The sequence below is a fragment of the Loxodonta africana genome, chromosome 16 (assembly GCF_030014295.1).
Source record: "Loxodonta africana isolate mLoxAfr1 chromosome 16, mLoxAfr1.hap2, whole genome shotgun sequence".
NCBI classification, from domain to species: Eukaryota; Metazoa; Chordata; class Mammalia; order Proboscidea; family Elephantidae; genus Loxodonta; species Loxodonta africana.
In genome coordinates, this window is record NC_087357.1 from 75988927 (window position 1) to 76012457 (window position 23531).

At 49.9% G+C, this 23531-nt stretch overlaps 1 protein-coding gene across 8 annotated transcripts in view; it reads right to left on the reverse strand.

Moving 5' to 3' along the window:
* Positions 1 to 23531, reverse strand: part of KCNMA1 (potassium calcium-activated channel subfamily M alpha 1) — a 917661-nt gene that overhangs the window by 644610 nt on the left and 249520 nt on the right. For all 8 annotated transcript variants that reach the window (XM_023547132.2, XM_010589260.2, XM_010589253.2 and 5 more), the window contains exon 2: positions 5989 to 6150. In XM_023547132.2, coding sequence (XP_023402900.1) covers positions 5989 to 6150 — 162 coding nt within the window. The remainder of the gene's footprint in view (positions 1 to 5988; positions 6151 to 23531) is intronic.

The window sequence follows — 23531 nt, forward strand, 5'->3', positions numbered from 1 at the left end:
AACGGCATCACTGAGGGTGATCCTGCTTCTCTTTGAATATCTCCAGGACGAGCAGCTCACTACCTCAATCAGCCTGCTGCTCAACTGAGGACTTTCCTGACTGCTGTCCTCCCACCCAACGATCCTGGGTCACAAATAAATTTAGCGCAATTTAGTGCATCTTCCATCAGATAAAGGCACACTATCATGTTTAATATTGTGAAGAATATATACCTTCTTTGACTTTTTGATTCATACCCAAAATATGAACTCTGTGTCTATGCACAGGATAAAACAATAGCCATGATGATGCTCTGGAGGGAAACCACCATGTGGTTCCTTTAAACAGAAGCCTACCTTACAGGGGCTAAAACGAGCCAAATAAAATCTCAATTCATGCACACCAGCGCAGAGAGCAGCATATACCTGCCCCATGTGAGGGTACTTTTAAGCGGAAAAAACAAAAACACAGTTCTTGTGAGATTTCTGGTCTCCCTGCTACACAGGGCATTTACTGATGATCTAAGAATTTTATAGGATTTGTCTAAAATATACCAGAGTGGTGAGGACAGTGCAAATGAGAGGAGGAGAAGGTGGGATGGAAATGCGAGCTGTGTGTGAATCTGCCACCAGGCACCCACTGGCTCATGAGAAATGTCAGCAGCGCCACGAGCCACCTAAAGGGAAGATGAACACAATGCACGTCACATACATGAGTATGTGCAGGGCCCCTGTGCACCCCACGTTATCCAAGTGGTTCCATTTCCCATACACACAGCACAGCAGTCCACGCACAACTACTTCACTCTGTTAAACCAAAGGGATTATTGCTATTTGAAGCGTACTGGATACAAATCTTCTATTGGGCCCTATGAGACAAGGATAGAATGGCCCAGGCTCTGTATATATTGTTGATGTAAAATGCCACACATATGATCTATCTAGGAAGATAAAGGGAAGACTGGAGTTTTCCTTCCTAACACGGATAAATCATCCCCAAGACATTAAAGCCAGCAGTATGTGTTTTCACTTTGTAGAATTCGGTACCTATGTTCCCTGGAGCCACGTTTATATGGGCATGTGGGGAAATAACTAAAAGGAGCAATTCGAAGGGCCCCATCTTTGTTCTAGGGGCTGGAAGGTGCATGGTGAGGCCAGTCTTTGAAGACAGACACAAAGAACCGAACCCATAAAGGGGATGGCAGTACAGTCCAGGCAGTATACACACTGCTTACACCTTGGGATAAGGCTCTGACAGGCCATGAGACATAGTCAGTTTTCCTAAGGAGATGTCACTGCTGTTGTTAGCTGCCATCAAGTTGGCCCCAGCTCCTGGTGACCCCATAGTCAAAGGAAGGAAACGCTGCCCAGTCCTGTGCCATCTCCATGGCTGGTTATGGGTCAGACCACTGTGATCCATGGGGTTTTCAATGGATTATTTTTCAGAAATAGGTTGCCAGGACTTTCTTTGTAGCCCATATTAGCCTGGAGGCTCCACTGAAACCTATCTAACATCATAGCAACACACAAGCACCTACCGACAGATGGGTGTTGGCTGCATGTAAGGTGCATTGGCTGGGAATGGAACCTGCATGGAAGGCAAAAATTCTATAGATAGTCACTCTGATATCAACATGGAAATGAACTAGAACATTCAGAAACAAGGTGGTGATATATATGGGGTGAGTGGGTATGTGTGTTCCTATATTTGTCCCTGTGTATATCTGTGTCTGTAACTTTCCCCATTAGGAACCATGGTTCTCTGGTCCTGTCACTCTTGTGTTACATGATACCTTCCTTCCTCTGCCTTTCCGTTTCTTTATCTGTAAAACAAGGGGGTGAACTAGAGCAGGCATCAGCAAACCACAGCCCCTGGAACAAACCCAGCCCACCTCCTGTTCCTGTACATCAGTTTTATCGGGACCCAGTCACATCCATTCATTTACATATTGTCCCTGACTGCTTTTGAACTACAAAGGCAGAGTTGAGTAGTCACAACAGGGGCTTATGGCCCACAAAGCCTAAAATATTTACTATCTGGCCCTTTATGGAAAAAAACTGCCAATCCCTGAACTGGACTATCTCTAATTTTGATTTTGGCTTTCGATTTTGTAAAGTACAGCCAAATTATAAAAAAAGTCTACTTTCCTTATTTCTGCCCTCTTTATTTATATACTGCCTGATTCTTAAAAGGATTTAATTTGGCTTACAAAAACGTATGGCACACCTAACTGCAGACATGTCCATAATAGGAGCGGAAGGAAATCAGGGCAGATGGGGCACAAGAGGAGATGAGACGTAGCAGGTAGACAACGAATACACAGAGTGTAAACCCTGAGGCCCTGAGTATTTTCAATGGGCCACCAACTCGACTCCAAGCAGCCACCATAAAAAGAGACATGATCCAGTTCCCAATTTAAGAGTGTTCACTGGATGTTCACCAGGAGGAACACAAACAACTATGTACCCCATGAGTCTCTGCATAAAGCAGGGAACAACGTGAAACGTAGTGAACAAAGCCCTCAACAACAACACCCAGTTGGGAAAGACCGATGACGCTGACTGCTGTATTGAAACGTCCCTTGGTGTGGGCCAACGCTAAATCCCAAAGTCAAATTTATCTCTTGGTATTTTGCAAATCGTCAAAATAAGTATGCATTACTTTTAATATCAGAATTTTTTTTTAATTAAAAAAAAAACAGGAAGTAGTACCCCTGGACAGCCTGGTGTTCACGCTGATACTGAGGCCCTCAGCCATATGCTCCAAGAGAAGGTGCCGTCCTGCTGTTTTTGTGCAGCTGAGCCTAAGTGCCAGCGTGAGGGGCAAGGCAAAGGCAGATTATGCTGAGACCTGAAGCTGTGGGGTCAAGGAATTTTTATCACATTGAGGATGAGGCTCTAGGTGTTAACCATAAAAGAGCATGGGTGACCCATCATCAGCATTCATCATTGTTAACTGAGTTCTACAACTGTATATCTAGCTATGAACAAGAATAATTCACATCCTTGGGTCTCGGTTGCTCCCTGCTTTGTTCCCGATGCAAACGACAGTGCATGGTGCATGGCAGGTGAGAAATAAACACTGAATGAATGAATGATGTCTCACCTGAGAGGTCCTGAGGATCCAGACCAAAGGTGAATCTACAGACAGTCTGAGGTTGTCCTGGAGAATCTGTCCACAGCTGGGCCTTACCAGCTTTGTGATTCTCACCTGTGTCAATGAGGCAGGTGAGAAAGGGGCCAGATGCGGAGGCCAAGCGCCTGAGCCATGCATTAGGGGAAACAAATTAAAAATTGAAAAGGGAAACTGAGCAGCTGGCTGTCTAGCCTTGCTTCGGTCCCATCGTTGCAGGGCTAAACATGAAAAAAAAAAAATTTTTTTTTTTTTTTTTTTACATGAGGACGGCTCAAAACAAACACGGCTTTGGTTCCGAACAGGCAGCCCGTTCCTCTTCCTACCATCTCTGTCTGTAAAAGAACCAATCACGTTCCGCTGTCCTCAAAATCTCCTTTTCCTGCAAAATTCTTCAGCGGGCATTTAAAGACCGCACAAGTCATCTCCAGCCTACTTCCCAGTCTGACTGCCCGTCAGATGCCTTTGTGTCTGCAGCCCCGGCACCTCACCAGCTGGCTCTCCACACCCTTCCCTGCTCAGGCTGTTCCCCCACCTTGAAATAAATGATCTCCTCAACTTGGACTTTCAAGATCCCATCTTACATTTCAAAGCTTGGCTCAGACGCTTTCCGTTTCAGTAGGTATTTTTCACAGCTTCTGGCCCACTAAGAGGCCCCTTTCTTGTTTTCAAGCTTGTGTATATATTTATTTTTTACACCTTCTCTACCATACTTAAGGATTTCATAAAGAATGGGGGCTACAGCATATGTCCATTTTAGCTTGAAAGTTTCTGCTCGAGGACCTTCCTTGCTACGAGGGCTTTGTCAATCCCCTGCTCCTTACATACATACACACACACAGACAGACACACACACACACACACATACACAGTCACACACAGACACACACACGCTGCTTGTACTCAGTGCAATTAGTCTCCAGTCACTCCTGCTACAACTTCCATACACAGTGGAATGGAATCAGGATGGTCTCTTGTTTTCCACAGGGCTGAAATGCCTGGCCCAGGGTCCATGCTCAGCAACTGTTCCCTGATACTGATGGAGGTTAAGTAGAATTGTCTACACTGGCCCACGTTTGTGTGTCCGATCTGTCAGCTGGCCCTCATCAGCCATCACCACTGTCCATATAGAATGTGCAGCCTCATTTTGTCCCACGTGAATTCCAGACACAGAATTCAATAGCTCCTTAAGTTCCCCTCACAGAACCCACTCATATACAAGCATAAAAGAGCAGTGGGAGCTTTACTAAAGAGTCAGGAGGGGGGACAGATGAGGGGGGTTCCACAGCAAGTAGACATCCCCTCATCAGACACTCCAGAGCTGCCAAGTCTCTCCTGGGCCGGCCGGGCCTGGGGTTTCCCCGCTCAGTCTTCCCACCATTTTCTCCCTCCTCCTCCAAGATCCCAGCTTTAAATTTCTCCCCGTTCTATCTGCCACCCATTTACATCAGCCTCAGCTTCATATTCAGACCCACCAGAAGATTCAGCAAACGAGTCCTTCAGTGATCAGAAGCCTGCCCCCCTTGAAGGCTGGCTGGGACCGAGTTTGGCATTCAGCATCTTACTCCTCTCCGCAAGCAGTTTGTGAGAGCTATCCCAAATGTAACAAAGAGCTTTTCCCGAGAAGGGTTCCGAAGAATGAAATTTTCAAACCTCAACATTCGCCTCTTCGCTGACCTTTTGCCACAAATGTCGCAGGTAAGGACATGCACTGTCCAGTGCCCCTGCCTGGTCTTTGGTCCACACAGTCGTCAGGACATCCCTGGTCCTTCTGTCCCTCTGTCTATGAGATAAGTAACTCCTGACAGAGCCCCAGCTTCAGGCCCAGCAAGGGCGGCCCACATAAAACAGCTTCCAGAATCACCAAAAAACAAGGAGAAATCACCCAGAATGCAACATTGTTCTCAGGGAAACTCCTCACCGAGAACAGATTCAAGAAAGTTGGTTGGCAAGGTGACCCCCTGAGGAAGGAACCCACCTATTGCAGGACCACAGGCCTGGCTAGCGTGCACAACTCATCCTCATTGGCCCAGGAGTTCCCAGTTTTAGCACTGGCAGTTCCATGCCCCAGGAACTCCTCAGTGCCAGGCAAGCTGAGATGGCCGGTCACTATTGGCTTGTCCCACCCACGATCCTTGCAGAAACCAGGGCTCACAAGGCCAGCCAGTGATGCCAAGAAGATCCCAGAGAAGACAAGAAACGCAGAGAAGGGGTAGCATGAGCCCTGGCTGCAGACGGGCCTCAGAGACAACTAGTCAAGTACAAGGGCACATGAGCAATGCTCCAAGCACGGCCCAGGCAGCCTCAGGTGGGCTGCCCATGAGTTTCCGCATTGGGATAACTGAGGAAGCCACTGTAAGCAGGACCCAGTTCACACAGTCCAGGACATCAGGAAACTGTGCAAGAGGGGCTCTCTCCCTGGTGGCCACAGGACAACAGAACATTCCCATAAGGCACCAAACACACACACGCACACATTAGCTCTCAGAAGTCCCTGGATGATTTCTGGCATTTATGGGTGGACACTTCCTTGTCCCCATTCTCCCCTCCATGATGGCATAGCATGTGCACATCTGTTCTCCGGGTAGAGGAAGTATCCTATCCCCAACAGACCCCTCTGCCCATGACTGGTCCACTCTCTCTGCCAACCTCTCCACAGAGCACAATGCCACACAAAGCACTGGCTTAGGTGTGCACTGTGAACACAGCCTCTCCCCTGTGACAACACAGAGGCACTCACTGTCCCTCACCCCCAACAGCCCAAGTCCTGGAGAAGGTATAGAGAAGGCCCAGCGAAGACATCACATCTTTATAAACAAAGCAATCAGAGAACAGACACCAAGGCTCATTGAGAGGGCAGGGCACTGGGAACTCACCAGGACTCTGCCAGTCAGCGTCTGGGCTGATATCATCACCCCCGCCCAGTCTTTTACGGAGGTCATCCAGCCGACCTCGGCCGCCACCGTCTCCTCTTTTTCATCCACGGGCTTGAGAGTGCCATCAGCCTGGCTTGAGCCATTGTTAATCTTCTGGGCCTCCTGGCAACAGACAGAACAAAGGTTAAGACATAAGGACTAACTAGATTTTAAAAACATAACATGCCCCTAAAGAATCAAAGCCCAACGGGATCCCTAGCCCACTATGTCTGCCCAGTGGCCCTAATGTGTGGCCAGCAAGCACCAGGGTGTCAATGCAGAGTGAAGGGCTGGGTGTGTGTGAACGAGTACACAAGGGCCAGCAAGCACTGAGCATTGCACACAAGAAAGTGCGCGAGTACCATGATCCACGTGCAGTTTGGGCACGTGGAGCACGTGACACCCGTGTGGAGACGCAGGGATGCCCCTGACACACGTTTAAGTGAGAAAGCGTGTGCACGCACATGGGAGTGTAATGATGTCTGTATAGATTGGGGGGGTGGTGTCCAAAGTTATGCAGGAATGTGCTCTGAACAGTGGACCATATCAACTCTGGATAGAGGGAGGAGGGAGGAGTATGGTTTTATTGTTTTATTTTTTAAAAAGCTTTTCCGTTTTAATATTTTCTTTACTTCCTCTTTCAATATTTTTATGAGAGAAAGAAGGATGAGATTATTCTTGTCCTCTTTTCAGGAAAATAATCCCAAAGCCTCAGAGAGAAAGCAACCAGGCCAGACACAGAGCAGCTGAGAGGGAGGTTTGGCGGGCATGCCTTCGCCTGCCTATACTCATGCGCCATCTCACAGCTGCACCCTAGGTTTCCTATAAGGAAACCCCTATCTCAGTTTACCTGTGTCAAAAGCACTTATAGCCACATTAGCACCAGGACTGGGGACTGGCCAATCAGACCATTCTAGCCCCTGGCAACAACAATTTGGCCAGGAGTGGTCACATGACCCACAGCAGTCTCATGAGACACAAGCCAGGGGGTTTTGCTAGAAGAGCGGGGAAGGCAAACCTGAACTGAGAATGGAGCAACACAGAGGAAAGTAGAAGTGATAGAGTACTGGTGTCACCATCTGAACACCTGGACCCAGCTGTGCCTGAAATCCACACCAGACCTTTTCAGTTACAGAACACAAGAAATGCCTCCTTAATTGCTTAAACTGTGCTAAGGAGACAAAGCCAACTTCATCAGGTAACAGAGTCCCACAACAGCCCTAAACTGTATGTCTTTGCTCTCTGCCCTGAACATTCTTTCCTCATAGAGAGTCATGGCTTGCTCCCTCACCTCCTTCAAGCCTTAGTTCAAATATCACCTTCTCCATGAAGCTTTTCCTGACTACCCTTCTATAACTGCAACTCTGCCCTCCAACAGCACTGCCTTTCCTGCTTTATTTTTCTCCATAGCATTTAAAGCCTTTGCTATACTCTATAACTCACTGACTTTACTTACCGCCCCGACTAGACAAGAGCAAGCTCTGTGGGGACAGAGATTTCTGTCTGTCTTGTTCACTGCTGTATCCCCAGGGCCTCAAAGAGTACCTAGCAGAGAGTTGGCTGAATAAATATAAATGAATGAAATAAAAAAAATGAGTATCAGCCCCTCACTGGCTACAGAGCCCAGACTTAGGGTTGCCCAGTTAAATCTGAATTTCAAATAAGCAACAAATAATTTTTTTAGTATAACTAGGTGGCAGATATTGGGTTGTGGTGTTGTTGGGTGCTATCAAGTCGATTTTCAGCTCATAGTGACCACATATGCCACAGCAGAACTGCCCCGTAGAATTTTCTGGGTTGTAATCTTTACGGGAGCAGATTGCCAGGTCTTTCTCCCATGTAGCCGCTGGGTGGATCTGAACCGCCATATTATATGGGACCTACTTATACTAAGAACATGTTATTTTTTATTTATTTAAATTTCACCGGGCCCCCCATTCAAATATCCACTGAGGCTATTACAACAGATGCAGACGTTTAAAAAGATGCTAGCAAATTCTGCTCATCATTTAAAACTCTAGAATTAATTTCCAAAGCAAACCAACACTAGGGATTATGGGGACTTGGGGTGATGGGAGGCAGGCAGAAGCCAAGACAAGGGTGAAAATCTTTCTCTGCAGTGAGGAGGGGGAGAAGGAGGGAGGGTGGGATGCAGGCGGTCGGGGCACACGGAATGAGTCATCCTGCCCAGGACTTGGTCACCGCAGGCAGGAAGCTGCTTCTGGCTCCTGGCTCTCTCCCTCTGGTCTCCCCGGCCTCAGGGGAAGCTGGGAAGAGAGAAGGAGGACCAGCCAGACGCTTCTATTTTATTTCCAGTGTGTTAGGCCTCAGGGAGCTAGAATAGCCCAAGAGGTGAGCTGGGAGGGCGAGGCCGCACGTGGGCGTAGTTGAGGGATACCTCCCGTATCTGCGGAAACTGCTGCCCAGGTCTCCTAGGCCAGGCTCAGGCTCAGTGGCCTGTTAGGACTTGTTCTGGTCCCTCAGTCTCGGCCACGTGGAGATTCTGTACAAGCAGCTGTCCAGGAGGAAGCAGAAACCCTGATCCGGGAGCTGCCTCAGATCAAAATCCAGGTCTGCTCCTCCCAGGGAATTTACAATCTGCGGGACCACCCTGCCTCACCTGCCCCCCGGGCACTGTCTGTGGGCCATGTAATACACGTTAGTTAATTAGTCCCACCGCCTCTCACTTCTCTTCACGCCACCCTGCCACTGGAAATCCACCCTGACACTGTAAATCAGTGCTTCCCAAATGCTAACGCGCACCAGAATCACCTAGATGGCTTGTTACAACACAAATGGCTGGGCCCCACCCCCAGTTTCTGATTCAGTAAGTCTGGCGTGGGGCCCGAGAATCTGTATTTCTAACAAGTTCCCAGGCGATGCTGCTGCTGCTGGTCTGGGGACCCCACTTTGAGAACCACCGCTCCTCACCATCCTGGTATGGCTTGTTGATTCCTGCCCTGATTCGAAACGGGCCATGGATCTTAACCCCCAGCTCCTTCCTGGTCACTTCCTTCACCCAGGAACAGAACTACCTGCTTCCTTCAGGACTGGAGAATGGCGGGGAGGATTGCTGAAATGGCAACAGGGAGAAGGCCTCCCATCAAAGGCTCCCTGTGTTTCCTTTCGAGCAATGCCTCCTAGAGATGCTTCTGAACTGGTCAGGGCCACTCCTGGGGGGCCTGGGGGGCTAAGCTCTCTGCTTCCCAACCATGGAGGCTCAGGCTCCATCCACCTGGTAGACCCGGAGGGAGGAGGAAAATCAGCTCAGAAAGGCGGGGAGGCAGGGAGTCCGTGCCAGTCCCAGCGGTTTTAATGCATCAATAATTCACAGCACAAGAGGTATATGGCAGATAATGCTGTCTTGCCAGCCCTCTTACCTATTGTTTTACAAGGCATTCATTATTTTAATTACTTTACGATAGGAGAGAAAAGCACAGACTAAAGGGAGATAATGCCCTTGTTATTATTTGCTTACACTGGCTGCCGTAAGCTTAATTACCACGTGCGGGAGCACACTGGAGGTGTGGGAGCTCCATGCAGCCTGAAGCCGGCCACACTACTGATTCTCTGTCTGGAGGGACAGGACCCCCCTCTCCCCACTGACCTCCCTCTGGCCAAAGCATGTCTCATGCTGGTGCGGGTATCACAATCTCCTGTTCCAGAGAAAGGGAAGCAGAGGCCCAGAGGGGACAAGTGGCCTTGCTGGGGACACAGAAGGAGAGGGAGGTAAAGGGCAGAGCCCATTATAATAGTTACAGCCATCTTTTATCAAGACAGAACCGGGTGCCGGCGATAAAGTAAGTGCTTTCTCTGCATTATCTTGCACGAACCTTATACTAAACCCAACAGGCAGTGGAATATCCCCATTTTACAGATAGGGCAACTGAGGGCTGACACCTCTCAGGGGGAGGCACAGAGCCTTAGAGCTTGGGCTGGAGTCAAAGTCTACCTGTTCTTAGGGCAGCTCCACCACTTACAAGCTGGTGACTGTGGGCACGTTAACTCCGTCAGCCTCCCCAAAATGGGGATAAGTGTGCCTACCCCCGTAAGGTGGTGCCAAGGTTAAATGAGATGTACAGCACTTGGCACAGTGCTTGGCACACAGCACTTACAGTAGCCAATTACATAGCCCCCAATGATGGGCACCTTGCCTCGCAGGGTGCTCAGTTACAGCTGTACATGTCATAGGCTAGTGGCCCAGAGGGACGCTGGCCCAGAGAAAAGCCTCAATAGGTACAGGCAGGATGACGGTTAAATGAGTGTAGGTTCTAACGGCTGTTACCTTCCAACTAGGTAATGGGCCCCTGGAAAGTAAGATGTCCCAGGTTCTGAAGGGTTTTAGCAGGGTCTGAGTGATCACCTCTCTGGACAACTAGGGCAGGGATTGCAAGATGGGGTGCCGCACTGGAACAAGTGACCTCTTAGATCCCTTCTGACTCTGAACCCATTAGATCAACCTCCTCTTTCTGATATAAGGAGACTAAGGACAAGACAGAGGCTGGCCCTGGGCTCCAGCACACCATTCTTTCGGCTATGCTCCACAGGACACGGCCTCAAAGGGGGACAGTGCTTCACTGCGCATGGCAAAGCAGATGGCCATCCATCCCCTGCCACCTCGCATCGCAGACAAGGACCCAGAAACCACACAGGGAGGAGCCCCAAGCAGGCCAGACAGGCATCCCCTGGTGCCAGCAGAGCCCTGGCCCTGATCCCGATGCTTCCTCCAGGAAATGGCTCTGTGCTGAGCATGTGTGTGAGTCAGGGAGAGAAACCCTGCTGACTGCTACCCCAGTCCAGGAGTACAGATGACCAGAGCTTCTGGAATTGAGAAGAGATGTCTTGGGTGCGGGAGGGGAACACAGAGGAGGGAGGACTAGAACAAAAATGAGACTGGGGTGGGAAATGGGGGAGGGTTGTTCCAGAATGTATAGACCCTGTGGCTCCCTGAAAAGGGGTCTTGGCCTTACTTTTGAGGTCACTGTAACCCTCTGTCCTTGCCCAGCTGTTCTCCCCTAGGACCACACAGGGCAACCTCTAACCTCAGGGCCCAGACAGAAGGTGGAGAGGGCTACAGCGCGAGGACACACGTGCAGGAGGTTGGGGACCCGAGCCCGTGTCGGGCGGCCTTTCACAGGGCTGGGCAAGGGCCCCCGACCTCAACCCTTTTGCCTTCTCCCCATTCCTTTTAGCAGTAAGCCCTGCAGTAACTTCTTATTGACTGGACCCCAGAAGGCCTCATCTCCTGTGTCATCTGTGGCCGAGGGCCTGACTGAAGCAGTCCCTCAGCACACAAGGTAAAAGGCCACCCACCTGCTGGAAGTCTGAGCACTTGCCTTGAATCACAGGGTCAAAGCCTGAGACGTGACACCAGCAATCCCTTAAGATTCCAAAGCCCCTCCTCACCCCATCACCTCACACATGATCAAACCGAGGGCCTAATGGGGAAGCAATATGCCCAGTGTTCCCCCACCCAGCCAGGGACCCACCAAGCCCAGACATGACCCCCATTTGGATCTACTTCTCTTATCTTTTGTTGCTTCCGCAACCTGGCAATTCCTCCAAATCGAGCCAAGTTCATCGGTCACTCCCAAGAAGTTTCCTCTGCTATCCCAGCCCAGCCCAGGGTCTTCTAGGACTGGCAGAAACCTCTGCCTGGGCCTGACACTCAGCTGAGATGTGGGCGTTACTCGGAGGATGGTGCCACATGACCCATGCTCCTTTGTTGGGCCAGCAGCAGCCCTTCTTGTCATCAGAGAGCCCTGGCCTTCCCCAAAGTGACAGCTGCCTTGGCCCCATGCTGGAAAGCTCATCCCAATCCCAAGGCCCCACAGCCTCAGGCCCTCTGCTGATCCTTCTGGAACTGGAGCCAGTGCACTGGGAATTTCTGGTCTGTGGTACGGTAGGAAGAGTTCTGAGAGTGAAAAGACTCCCAAGTCCAAGTCCAGCTTTTCTGGGTGACCAGCATCTCAGTGTCTCTTTGTAAAGACGGATGCATCTTGCCTTCTCTACCACACTTGATTCTTGCAAGAGCCCTAGAGGACAGCACTTCCTAAAAGCACCAACTGCTTTACAAAGGAGAGGTGGGGGTGACGTTATTGACCTTAGGTTCTGAATGGGAGGCGGTGCTGCCCTAGAGAAAGAAGTCCTGTACCCCAATGCCAGAGCCCTCACAGACCCCACCCAGGCGCACCCTTTAGGGCAGGCCAAGTTACCTCCCCACACCCCAAACAGGACGTCTGGATTGCCAAGTCGTGCCAGGTGGCTGCCACGCAGGGCATCCCCTCCCTGTGACCTGTCACCACACTTCCTCTCACTTGACTGGGCCTGTCACCCACAGGCACACCCCACAGACACCTGTCAGGCTGAACCGGGCACCAAGGTCACCACAGGCTCCACACCTGCGGGGTGACTGCATCAGGGTAGAGGGAGCCTGCCAGGGCCAGCAGCAACAGGGACACCAGTGTCCTCTCTCCAACCTCCCAGCAGACTGGGCAGCAGCTAAGTTAAGCCTCCCCTCCCCAGAGCTCCATGTCCGTCTTCAGGTTAATGACCCTCCATTTCTCTGGACACTGGCTCCTCATCCTAGACCTGGGAAGTAGTTTATACAATGGCCATCTGGGAGGAAAAAATACTCTTTAAAAAACTGAAAGTCAGACCACGCACTCCTGTGCCTGATACCCTCCTGGTGGTTTTCTGTCTCAGTCAGAGGACAAGCCAGGTCTTCATACCGTGGCCCCATCCTATGGCCTTCCCACTCACTCACCCCACCGCAGCTTCGTTGACCTTCAGGTATTGCCAGAACATTCCAGGCCCACTCCACCTCAGAGCTGTCTGCACAGGCTGTTCCCTCTCCCTCAGACACCCACAAGGCTGCTCCCAAGAGTTCGTTCAGGTTTTTGTTCAGCTCCTCATCTGACCAGTAAGGCCTTCCCTGGCCACCCTATTGAAAATTCTACCTCATCCCATTCCAACCACCTCCTATCCATGCTGTATTCTTCCTCAGAGCACTTATACCACCAGCTGGTAGTCTACATGGCTTACTTATTTAGTTTCTTATTGCAAGTTCTCTGAGGGAAAGAATTTTGTCTGCTTTCTCCACTGTTGTATCGTCAGCACTGAAACACTGTGAGCTCATCAGGAGCAGGTGAGACCAGTTGGTGGGCAGTAGGAAGGAGGGTGGGGAAGAGGGAGGGAGGGAGGCTGCAGCAAACAGAAAGTCAATTCTTGACTCGCAGAACACCCAGAATACTAACAACAATGGCAGGAGTTTTGCTACCATTTTTGAGCACCAGCAACTCCATGAGGCAGGTATTAACGCACTCACGTGACAGATGAGGGGTTCAGTAGCTGGCCCAGGAAGACACAGTAGGAATTTCAACCTAGCTGTCTGACGCCAAAGAGGGATGAGTCCCTGTCCTGACGTCTTCCCAGGGACAGCATGAGGAGCAAACGGGATAACACAGGGAAGGATTACAGGCTGTTGCAAAGTGCCCGTGAAAGGTTTATTATCACTATAAGCACTCAATTCACCCCACTTCTGGGTACGATGTGTACCACACAGCCCCTTCTCCAAGGTCCCTGTGCCTTGAGAGGGCGATTAAATCATCCTTCAGGGAATGGAGCATTGAATTGGAAATGAACGTGGCCAGGCTGACAGGCTGTGAGGCCTCTTGCTAAGAACCAAGGCTCTCTATGCAGATGCCACTGAAGGAGCAGCTGCAGCCCTGGCCCTCACCGTCCACATCCTCACAGGCCCTCCACACCTGGCCCCAACTGCCTGGCGGTCCAAGCAATCTGGTGCTACTGGAGGCAGTCGTGTCGAGGAGGCAGTCAAGGCCATGGCAGGGGCTGAGTCCTGCAGGGCCTGACACACCTGGGATGGGGATGAGGGGCTGACAGGGAACAGGAGAGGCTTCCCCTAATCCCTCAGGGAGGAGGCAATGGTGGGTCAGGGGTAGAATTCTCCCCTTCCACACAGGAGACCCGGGTTTGATTCCTGGCCAGTGTACCTCATGCACAGCCCAGCCACAACCCGTCTGTCAGTGGAGGCCTGTGTGTTGCTGTGATGCTTAAAAGGTTTCCAGCGGAGCTTCCAGCCTAACACAGACTAGGGAGAAAGGTCTGGTGATGGACTTCCAAAAATCAGCCAATCAAAAATCTACAGATGACAGTGGTCCGAGTTGCCACTGATCACGGGGATGGTGCAAGATGAGGCACCATTTCATTCCACTGTACGGGGAGGTTGCCCTGAGTTGGGGGCCAACTTAGCAGCAGCTAACAACAAATCCCTCCAGGATCCAAGTAGCAGGCCAGGGAGTACCTCCCATCCTGGAAGTCTCCTGCCTGGGCCCTCTGACCAGTGTTCTGCTACCACGGGGTATTTCTCAGAATGCCCAACTCCCAAAAGGCTGGCAACGTCCATTTGTCCTATTCTCTGGTCTCACAGTCCTCCTTTGCCTTCAGATTGTCCTGGGCTACCTCAGAAAGCTGTTTCCCCTGAACCTGCATTGGCGGCCTCTACTCTGAGTTATTCATTCGATCATCCTGGAACCCCCACCCCTCTCCCCCCCTGCCCCACAGCTCCCCTGCCTTCCCCAGCCTTCTTTCATCTGTCGAAACTAACCCAGTAGAGGGGAAATCACTAACTAGACAGTAGATAAGTGTTAACTTTAGGAAGGGAAAGACAACACACAGTATAGGGGAAGTCAGCACAACTGGACAAAGGCAAATTCATTGAAGCTTCATAGACACAGCCAAACTCCCTTGGCTGGGGCTGGGGACCATGGTCTCAGGGGACATCTATCTAGGTCAATTGGCATAACTAGTTTATTAAGAAAATGTTCTACATCTGACTTTGGTGAGTAGTGTCTGGGGTCTTAAAAGCCTGAGAGTAGCCATCTAAGATACATCTACTGGTTCCATCCTGTTCAGAGCAAAGGAGAGTGAAGAAAACCAGAGACACAAGGGAAATATTAGTCTGAAAGACTAACGGACCACATGAACCACAGCCTCCACCAGCCTGTGCCCAGAAGAACTTGGCTACCACCACCAACCACTCTGACAAGGATCAAATAGAAATTCCAGACAGAGAGGGAGAAAAATGTAGAACAAAATTCAGATTCACAAAAAAAAGACCAGACCTACTGGTATGGCAGAGACTGGAGGAACCCCAAGAATATGGCCCCTGGACACCCTTTTAACTCAGAACCGAAGTCACTCTCGAAGTTCACCCTTAAGCCAAAGATTAGACAGGTATATAAAACAGTAACACATGTGAGGAACGTGCTTCAACCATGTATGTGAGACTAAATGGGCAACGCCTGTCCCAAAGCAAAGACAAGACGGCAGGAAGGGGCAGGAAAACGGGACAAATGGGAACGGGGAACCTGGAATGGAGAAGGAGAGAATGTTGACGCATCGTGGGGATTGCAACCAATGTCACAAAACAATTTATGTATTAATTGTTGAATGAGAAACTAATTTGCTCTGTAAACTTTCACCTAAAGTACACACACACACACACACAAAAAAAAACCCTAGCCCAGCAGTCCTGCACGCAGCTGCCCTCAGCCAAGCACAAAGCAGAAGGAGTCTCTCTCCCGACACAGAGCTGACGGCAGGGTGAGTGGGGTCCAGGCTGGGAGCTGGGAAGCACACCTTCCAGCCCTGGCTCTGCCGGGAAAAGGCAATCCTGAACCCCTCTGAACGGAGCCTCCACCTGGGAAGCGAGGGGAGTGGAATTTAAACTCTTACTTTTCTGTTCCTCAGAGCCCGGCATTCTGTAAAGCACTGTGGGGCTTACCAAGGGAAGGCGGAGGAGAAGCCCCCCAAAATCCAAGCACTTCTTCACTGGACATGTCCACCTATTAAAGTCCTGTGCTAGACTTTGTCTGAGTGAAGGAGTTTTCTAGGGGGAAAGAGTCTGAAATCCACTAACATCCATAGGTCTTTTAGCCTTCAGTGACTGTCATGGATTGAACTGTGTCCCCCCAAGATGTCTGTTAACTTGGCTAGGTCGTGATTCCCTTGTATGATTGTGTGGTTGTCTACCATTTTATCTTTTGAAGTGATTTCCCTATGTGTTGTAAATCCTATCACTATGATGTAATAAAATGGATTAGTGGCAGCTCTATTGGTGAGGTCTACAAGATTAGGTAGTGTCTTAAGCCAATCTCTTTTGAGATACAAAAGAGAGAAGCAGAGAGACAGGGGGACCTCATACCATCAATAAAGCAGCGTGGGGAGTGAAGCGCGTCCTGTGGACCTGAGGTTCCTATGCTGAGATGCTCCCAGACCAAAGGAAGACTGATGTATCACAAGGACCTTCCTCCAGAGCTGACAGAGAGAGAAAGTCTTCTCCTGGAGCTCGTGCCCTGAATTCGGACCTCCAGCCTACTGGACTGTAAGAGAATCAACTTCTCTTTGTTAAAGCCATCCACTTGTGGTATTTCCATTATAGCAGCACTAGATGACTAAGACAGTGACTATGACATTCCCTGACACAGTCTGGCCTCAGACCCAGAAATACGTGAACTTCGATACCCTACAAGTACCTGGGGCTTCCAGTACCTCCATGCAGGCAGTTCTGCTTGTCCTCAGGTTTTCATCAGCCTGAATGCTGGGGAAGGGTCCTCCAGCCACCTTCCACCCCAGCCTACAGCCCAAGAGGAACGGGCCCAGCCTCTTCCACGTCCTGGGCGGGCGGCCTGGCCATGGGGCCATGCAGCCATGGGGCCATGGGGCCATGGGGCCATGGGCACTTTCCCAGGTATCAGTAATCCTGCATATTAGGGGATTAGGCTGATTACCCAAAGCAGCTCAAGCAAATGAACCATAATGTGGGCACCAGAGTTGGGATTTTCATGGCGAAAGCCCTGCAAGGGGAAGGAGGGTGTGGTCACGCAGAGCCTCAGAGCTGAGGGAAATAGGGCAGGAGTGGATGCAGGCACCACCCAGAGCTGGTGTGAGAGGTTGGCAGGTTTGTTACTGCCCTTGGAGCCAGTGCCCTTGGAATGTTCCAGTTACCCAATGTCTCCCTGGCTGGCCAGAGCCTTCCCTGCACCTTCCAGGCTCCAGTAGACACCTCTCCCCGCCCACCCTTCAGGCCACTGCAGAAACAGTGGCAATACTGTTCATGCCAGCAGAACCTCCCAGCAGCTACTGTGTTTGCTAGCTATGGGCAACCCTGCCCAGGAAGGGGCGTATTGTCCGTGGATTCAGGCCATAGGAGCTTAACAAACAGCTTAGACAAAACCATCTGCACCGGGAAGAGAAAACCACCTGAGTTTACTGGGTCTCTGCAATTCAGAAGACGTTTCATCATCACAGGCATTTTTAGCAACTGCTTTCCAGCTTCACTGCCCACATTCTTACTGCGAGCAGCACTCCTGACTGTGTGACAACTGCTCTTCATAAGTCCGTGGTCAAAAAAAGGGACAGCAGAGAAAGGCCATGTGACCTTTAACAATTCGCTAGCTGCCCTGGAGCCTCAAGTTTCCTTGTCTCAAATTCGGAGGGGCTACATAAATGGTCTCCAAGGCCCTGTCTAGCTGGGAAGCTGCCTAACCTGGAGATTGGGATTCTAAGTCCTCACCTTGCATACAGCTCGTAGCTGTGTGACTCTGAGCAAGTCACTCAGCCATCGTTTTCCTCACCTGTAAAATGCTGAGGCAGGACATGAACCCTCCTGGCTCTTCTCAAGGCCAGATTCTAAGTCTCCCTTCAATCTCCCGAGGACCAAGGGGGTCAGCTGGCTCTTGGGAAATTTTTATTTACTTCTTGCATCTGTGGACCATTTTCTTAACTGGGCAACTTGAGATCACTTTATGTAATCCTAACAAGCCTGCAAAGTTATGAGGCTCAGAGAGGTCAGGCAATTTTTTCAAGATCACACAGCTCTTAAGTGACCAAACGGAAATTTAAATCACGTCTTCTCTTTTTGTTAGCTGCAATCAGGTTGGCCCTGGATTCATGGCAACCCCATGCATGATAAGATCAAATCATTGTGATCCACAGGGTTTTCACTGGCTGATTTTTTGAAAGTAGATCTCCATGCCTTTCTTCCTAGTCTGTCTTAGTCCAGAAGCTCTGCTGAAGCCTGTTCAGCATCTTAACAACACAGAAACCTCCGCTCACTGATGAGTGGTTAACTGTGCTTGAGGTGCACTGGCTGGGAATCGAACCTGGGTCTCCCTGTGGAAGGCAAGAACTCTACCACTGAAACAAAGGCCATGTTTTTTCTAGGATACCATGCCGCCAGTATATAGGCTCAACATACAAAGATACAGGATCTCCTTATAATAATGCTATTTATTATTACTACTACTAAGACAATTACACCCTATGGCTTCTGAATAACAAAATTCTGTAGTACAGACATTTAACTGGGTTCTAACCAGCCATGTATAGACAAGGATTTGGAGAAACGGCCTGGGGCAGGAGGGAGTTGCCAACCTGGGAATATAATGACCCACAGACACGATGCCCTGTGGTGAGAAGTATTCTCAAATGGCCACATTTGAGTTTAAAACTAAGTCAACCCTCAAACTTCTAGGGCTAATGCATACATCTCTGCCAATACACACCACACCTGCAAAATAAGGAGCTCTTTCTCCTTCAACTAGTTTAACAAAATGAGAAAATATAAGTGACAGCCCAGAGCTCACTATTTGAGCCCCAGAGACCTCGGACTGGATAAGTGAGAACCTCAGCTCTGACTCCATGCCAGGGTGACCGGGCCAGGTCCAACACAGCCTGTCACCTGCAGAGACACAAGGCTGAGCTGCCATGTCTGAGAACAGCTCAAGAACCGCCCAGACAAGACAACCATCACAAGGGCCCTGTTGGAAGACAAAATTCACATGTGTTTTCCAGTTGAGGACTAACGTGTAGTCACACCAGGCAGGTCTGAGGCAGGGCAGCAGTTCAGAAAGATTAATAATGGGTATCGTTTTCTGAATACCTCATGTTATCTTAGATAATCCCGCTAATCATACCGCAAGCAAGGCACTATCATCCCTACTTTAAATATGGGTGACCAGGCACTGAGCACTCCATGTGTCTGGGGTTAGCACCAAAAAAAACCCAAACCCACTGCCACCGAATCAATTCCAACTCATAGCGACCCTATAGGACAGAGTAGAACTGCCCCCATAGGGTTTCCAAGGAGCAGCTGGCGGATTTGAACTGCCGACCTTTTGGTGAGCAGCTGAACGCTTAATCACTGCACCACCAGGGGCCCAGGGTTAGCACAGTGCCCTTAAAAAGCAGTCTGGAGATCAAACCTACTGAGGCCCAGTGGGCTCAAAACACATTCCTTTTCCCTGTAGGAAGAATCTTGCATTTTATGGGAAGGCAGGACAGCATGGCTCCCTGTTTCAAGAAGAGCACTCAAACTCCTTCAAAAACTGTTTGAAAAAATGAAATTAATCTCAGAATCACCGAGCTGTAGCGATCAGAGCTGCAAAGGGCCTTGAACTTGTACAGTCTGATTCCCTCTTGTTAGAAAGGTGGAACCTTGGGGTGGTTTTCCAATGAAACAGCTTGTTCATAAAAGAGACTACAGAAAACTCGGCATGGGTGAGAGCCTCATAAAGAAGTGTCCCAAGCATGGGCACTGTTATCTGAGAGTCCCGAGTGAATCCTGGCCTCCGCTCTCACTAGGTGCACAATCTTCATCCTGGCCTCAGTTTCCTGATTGGCAAAATAAGCTGGAAACACTGTCCTCATTGAACGGCCACAAGGATTTACCACAGTGAATGCAAAGCACACTTTGAGGGCTCAGCAAACAGCAGATTATTAGCTAAGCGCCAGACAATGTAGTTGTATGACCCTGGAAAACGACTTGCCCAAGGTCACACAGTTAACAAAGAGTTGATGAGGATTTAAATCCATATTTCCCAGACAGCAAACCTAATCTCCATCCACTTCACCAAAATAAGAGACAAAATTTGGTTTCAAGACCAGAAGGAAATCCAAAGTCCTCATTTTCATAAAAGGTTAACTTTATGACTCAAATTCACTTTGATGACTCAAAACAGTGGAGAAAAAGATAAATCGAGTAAAAACAAGAACGTGAATGTGGCTGAGGAACAACTGAATGCCATCCCAAGGTAAGGAGTTCAGCAGACGCTTCAGAGACCAGTTCTTTGGATCCCTCTCTTCATCTGATCACTGTTTCTTCTTTCCCCACCTTCTCCCCGAGCTCTTGAAAAGCAGCTGCAGGACAATGGGAATGTTACTGCCTCCGGGCAATACAGGGCGGACAGAAGAAGGAGCCAAGCCCATCACCACAGTGGGTCAGGAGGAGAGTCTGGTGGCTCATGTAGGCCTCACTCTCCAGAGCAAAGGATCCTGGGAGGTTGGCTCACAGATCCTCTGGTCTCATGGTTCCCAGATGTTAGGCCCCAGAGCAGTGCCCAGACAAGACAAAGTGAGGAAGTGACAAGCAGCAACATACGTATGATGCATGGCAGGCCCTCTCTGGGGAAGAACCGTCCTTTTCTTTAGCATTATGTCATCATTCCTTTGCTGAGTATTCCTCATGCCCTTTTAACGAGATGACAGTGATGGCAGAGCTGGCATTCAACAGTTTCATTGGTTTTGTTTTTTTTAATGTCCTTGTCATGATAAAAGCCGGCAACCCTCTGATGTCTTTTATGGTTTTTAAAGTTCAAGTGACTATTCCATGATGTGTCTAGGAACTACTCACCTAGTCCAAGTGCCTCATTTCTACAGATGGGGAAATTAAGGCCCTGCCAGGCCATACTAATAAGGTCAGGTCTCCTACCTGGAACCAAGGGTGTGTCTACCACACCAGGCAGGGATGCCCTCAGGGCCAGGACAGGTAGGGCCTGAGGGGTGGAGGCATGGTGTCTCAGGGTTCCAACACCTCTGCTGTGGCCAGGAGAGCAGGAAAGAAGGAAATGCATTGGTTTTTAGGGCTCAGGGCCACACCCAGCCTCAGGGTTCCCATGTCCTCACTGCTACTATAGCAGGAAACCCACGGAACCCAGGCAACCCCCCTATAACCTCCCTATAAAATAGACACCGTAATTGTTGCCATGGCCCTAAACCACCATTAGGAAGCAAGGGTGGAAACACAGTTTACCATCAGGCAGCAGGTGGGTGAATTGCTGGTGGTTGCAATACCACCCCTAAGTCAACATACATAGCAGCTTGGAGTGAAAAAATGAGTCAAGTGTGGACAATCAAAGTAACATCCCAGTACCCTAAATGAAACAGACTATTTCCGTCCCCCAGGTTGCTGTACTTTACTTCATAACACTTCCTTAACATTACGCAAGGGGGTGCTTATTCTGTCATAGAGTGTGAGCTCCACGAGGGCAGGGCCTCGGCCTGATCTGTTCACTGCACATCCTCAGAGCCTACACAGCACCTAGCAAATCGCTGCCCTGGTTGTCGTTGCTGGCTGCTGTCGAGGTGGCCCCTAACTCACGACACCCCATGTACAACGGAAAGAGCCACTGCCCAGTGCTGCGCCATCCCCGCTCTCGGCTGTGGATCTGACCGTCGTGTTCCGCAGGGTTTTCACTGACTGATTTTCAGAAGTGGATTGCCAAAACTTTCCTCCTAGTCCATCTTAATCCGGGAGCTCCACTGAAACACGTTCAGCATCCCAGCAACACCCAAGCCACCCCTGACAGGCCAGCGTGGCTGTGCATGGGGTACACTGGCTGGGAATTGAACCTGAGACTCCTGCACAGAAGGCTAGAATTCTACCACTGGACCACCCCTGCCCCCTTTATATATCGTAAGCGCTTAATGGGTTGAAAGAAAGATTGAGTGAATCCTGTTTTTGCTTTGTTTTCACTCTTTGTTCATGTTTTCTGAAATCTCTAAATCCTCCCAGAACACAGAACCCAAACTCCTCACAGCCTGGCCCTCAAGACCACTACCCACTGGTCTCCTCACTTGTCACCAACCCTGCTCCCACAGCAGACCCATCTACTCACTCTTCCATGATAGGACTTGGCCCCATCACCTCCACCAGTTCATGTGAGCCATTCCCTCTCCTGAAATGTCCTCTCCATTGCTTTCTACCCAATCAAATTCCCAATCAAATCTCAGGAGCCCAGGGCAGTCCTCTCCCTTGGTCACAGTCCACCCACCTCTCCCTGTTCCAACTCCAGTGTCTACCTGGCTCCTCTCACCCAACACCTGGCAGGCCCTGGCGGGAAGCCTCTGTCATCTTTTCATCACACGTGTCTTATCTCCCCAGTTAGGCAACAAGCTCCTTGAAGGCAAGGCCCATATTCTTTTATACCCAGAGTGTTTGGCATAGAGCAAGTGATTAATGGATGTGAACTGGTTGAGTAAATTAAAGCTTGGCTCAACAGGCATTAGAAGAGCCAGCTCTTTCCCGGGCATCAATGACATCCTGGCCATATCAGGCAAGTTTCCACAACTAGGAGCTCAAACCAAGTGCTGCCGGTTCCTTAACTGCTCTTCCTCAGTGCAGCTACATTTTCAAATACAAACACCAAGCCCCAAAGGAGATTCGATGTCACGGGGCTTCTGAGAGATACATGCTTCACCAGACACATCAGTCAAAAAAAAAAAAAAAGATGAATGTTCTTGTTTACAAAAGGATTTGTCCCATTCCAGGAAAATTTCCACTGTGATTTAGGACCTCATCGGATATGCGCCTACAGACCTCACCGACTGAAAATGTTTTTCCTCTGCCGTTCGCTGAACTTGGATGGTGCTTAGCTTCAGGTCCAAAGACCTGTTACAATTAGGTCGTCAGATTGCCTTTTCCAAGGTGTAACATGACCCTCAGTCAAGAAAACAAGGCCTAGCAAGAGAGAGGCCTCAGGAGACTGAAAGATGGCCCTGTGACCAGGCAAACATGTAGTCAGGCTCCAGAAATGCCAACAGCGGCCAAGTGTGAGGGCCCAGGCTCCACTCTCGCTGGCTCCCCAGGGCCTGCCGTGCATCCTGGGAACCCTGGCTCTGCTTCTACCCCCTTGGAGGCTTGGCTGTGCTCTGACAACTCAACCTCTTGAGCTCCCAGCTTCCCACACACCCTAGTTTGGATCCGGGTTTCCAACACACCAGCCAAACACAAGAGTCTGGACTAACTGCTAATATGAACTAACAACAATAATTCACCAGCCCGGGGAGGGGCAAGGGGACTGCTATTTCTACTGAGTTTCAGATGACTGCACCTTCTTTTCCTTTTGGATCCCCAATTGGCACGCGAATAGCAAGCACCACAGCCCTACAAAGCTTCAGCTTTCTACATGGCACCCTGGGTGCCTCAATCTCCTTGTAGCCGGAAACCCCTCCAGCCCTGGAAGTCAGAGGGGTAGGGGGAAAGGGAGGTATTATTAGATTGTTGCCAACTCAGCAACTGTCTAAGAACCTTCTTTCTCAAGGAAGGTTTTTCCAAAATTATGTCAGGTTTCCTTCTACCACAAGCTGTCGGCAGGGAGCCATTTTGCCTAACATGGATGAAGGATGCATTAGAAACTGGTGCA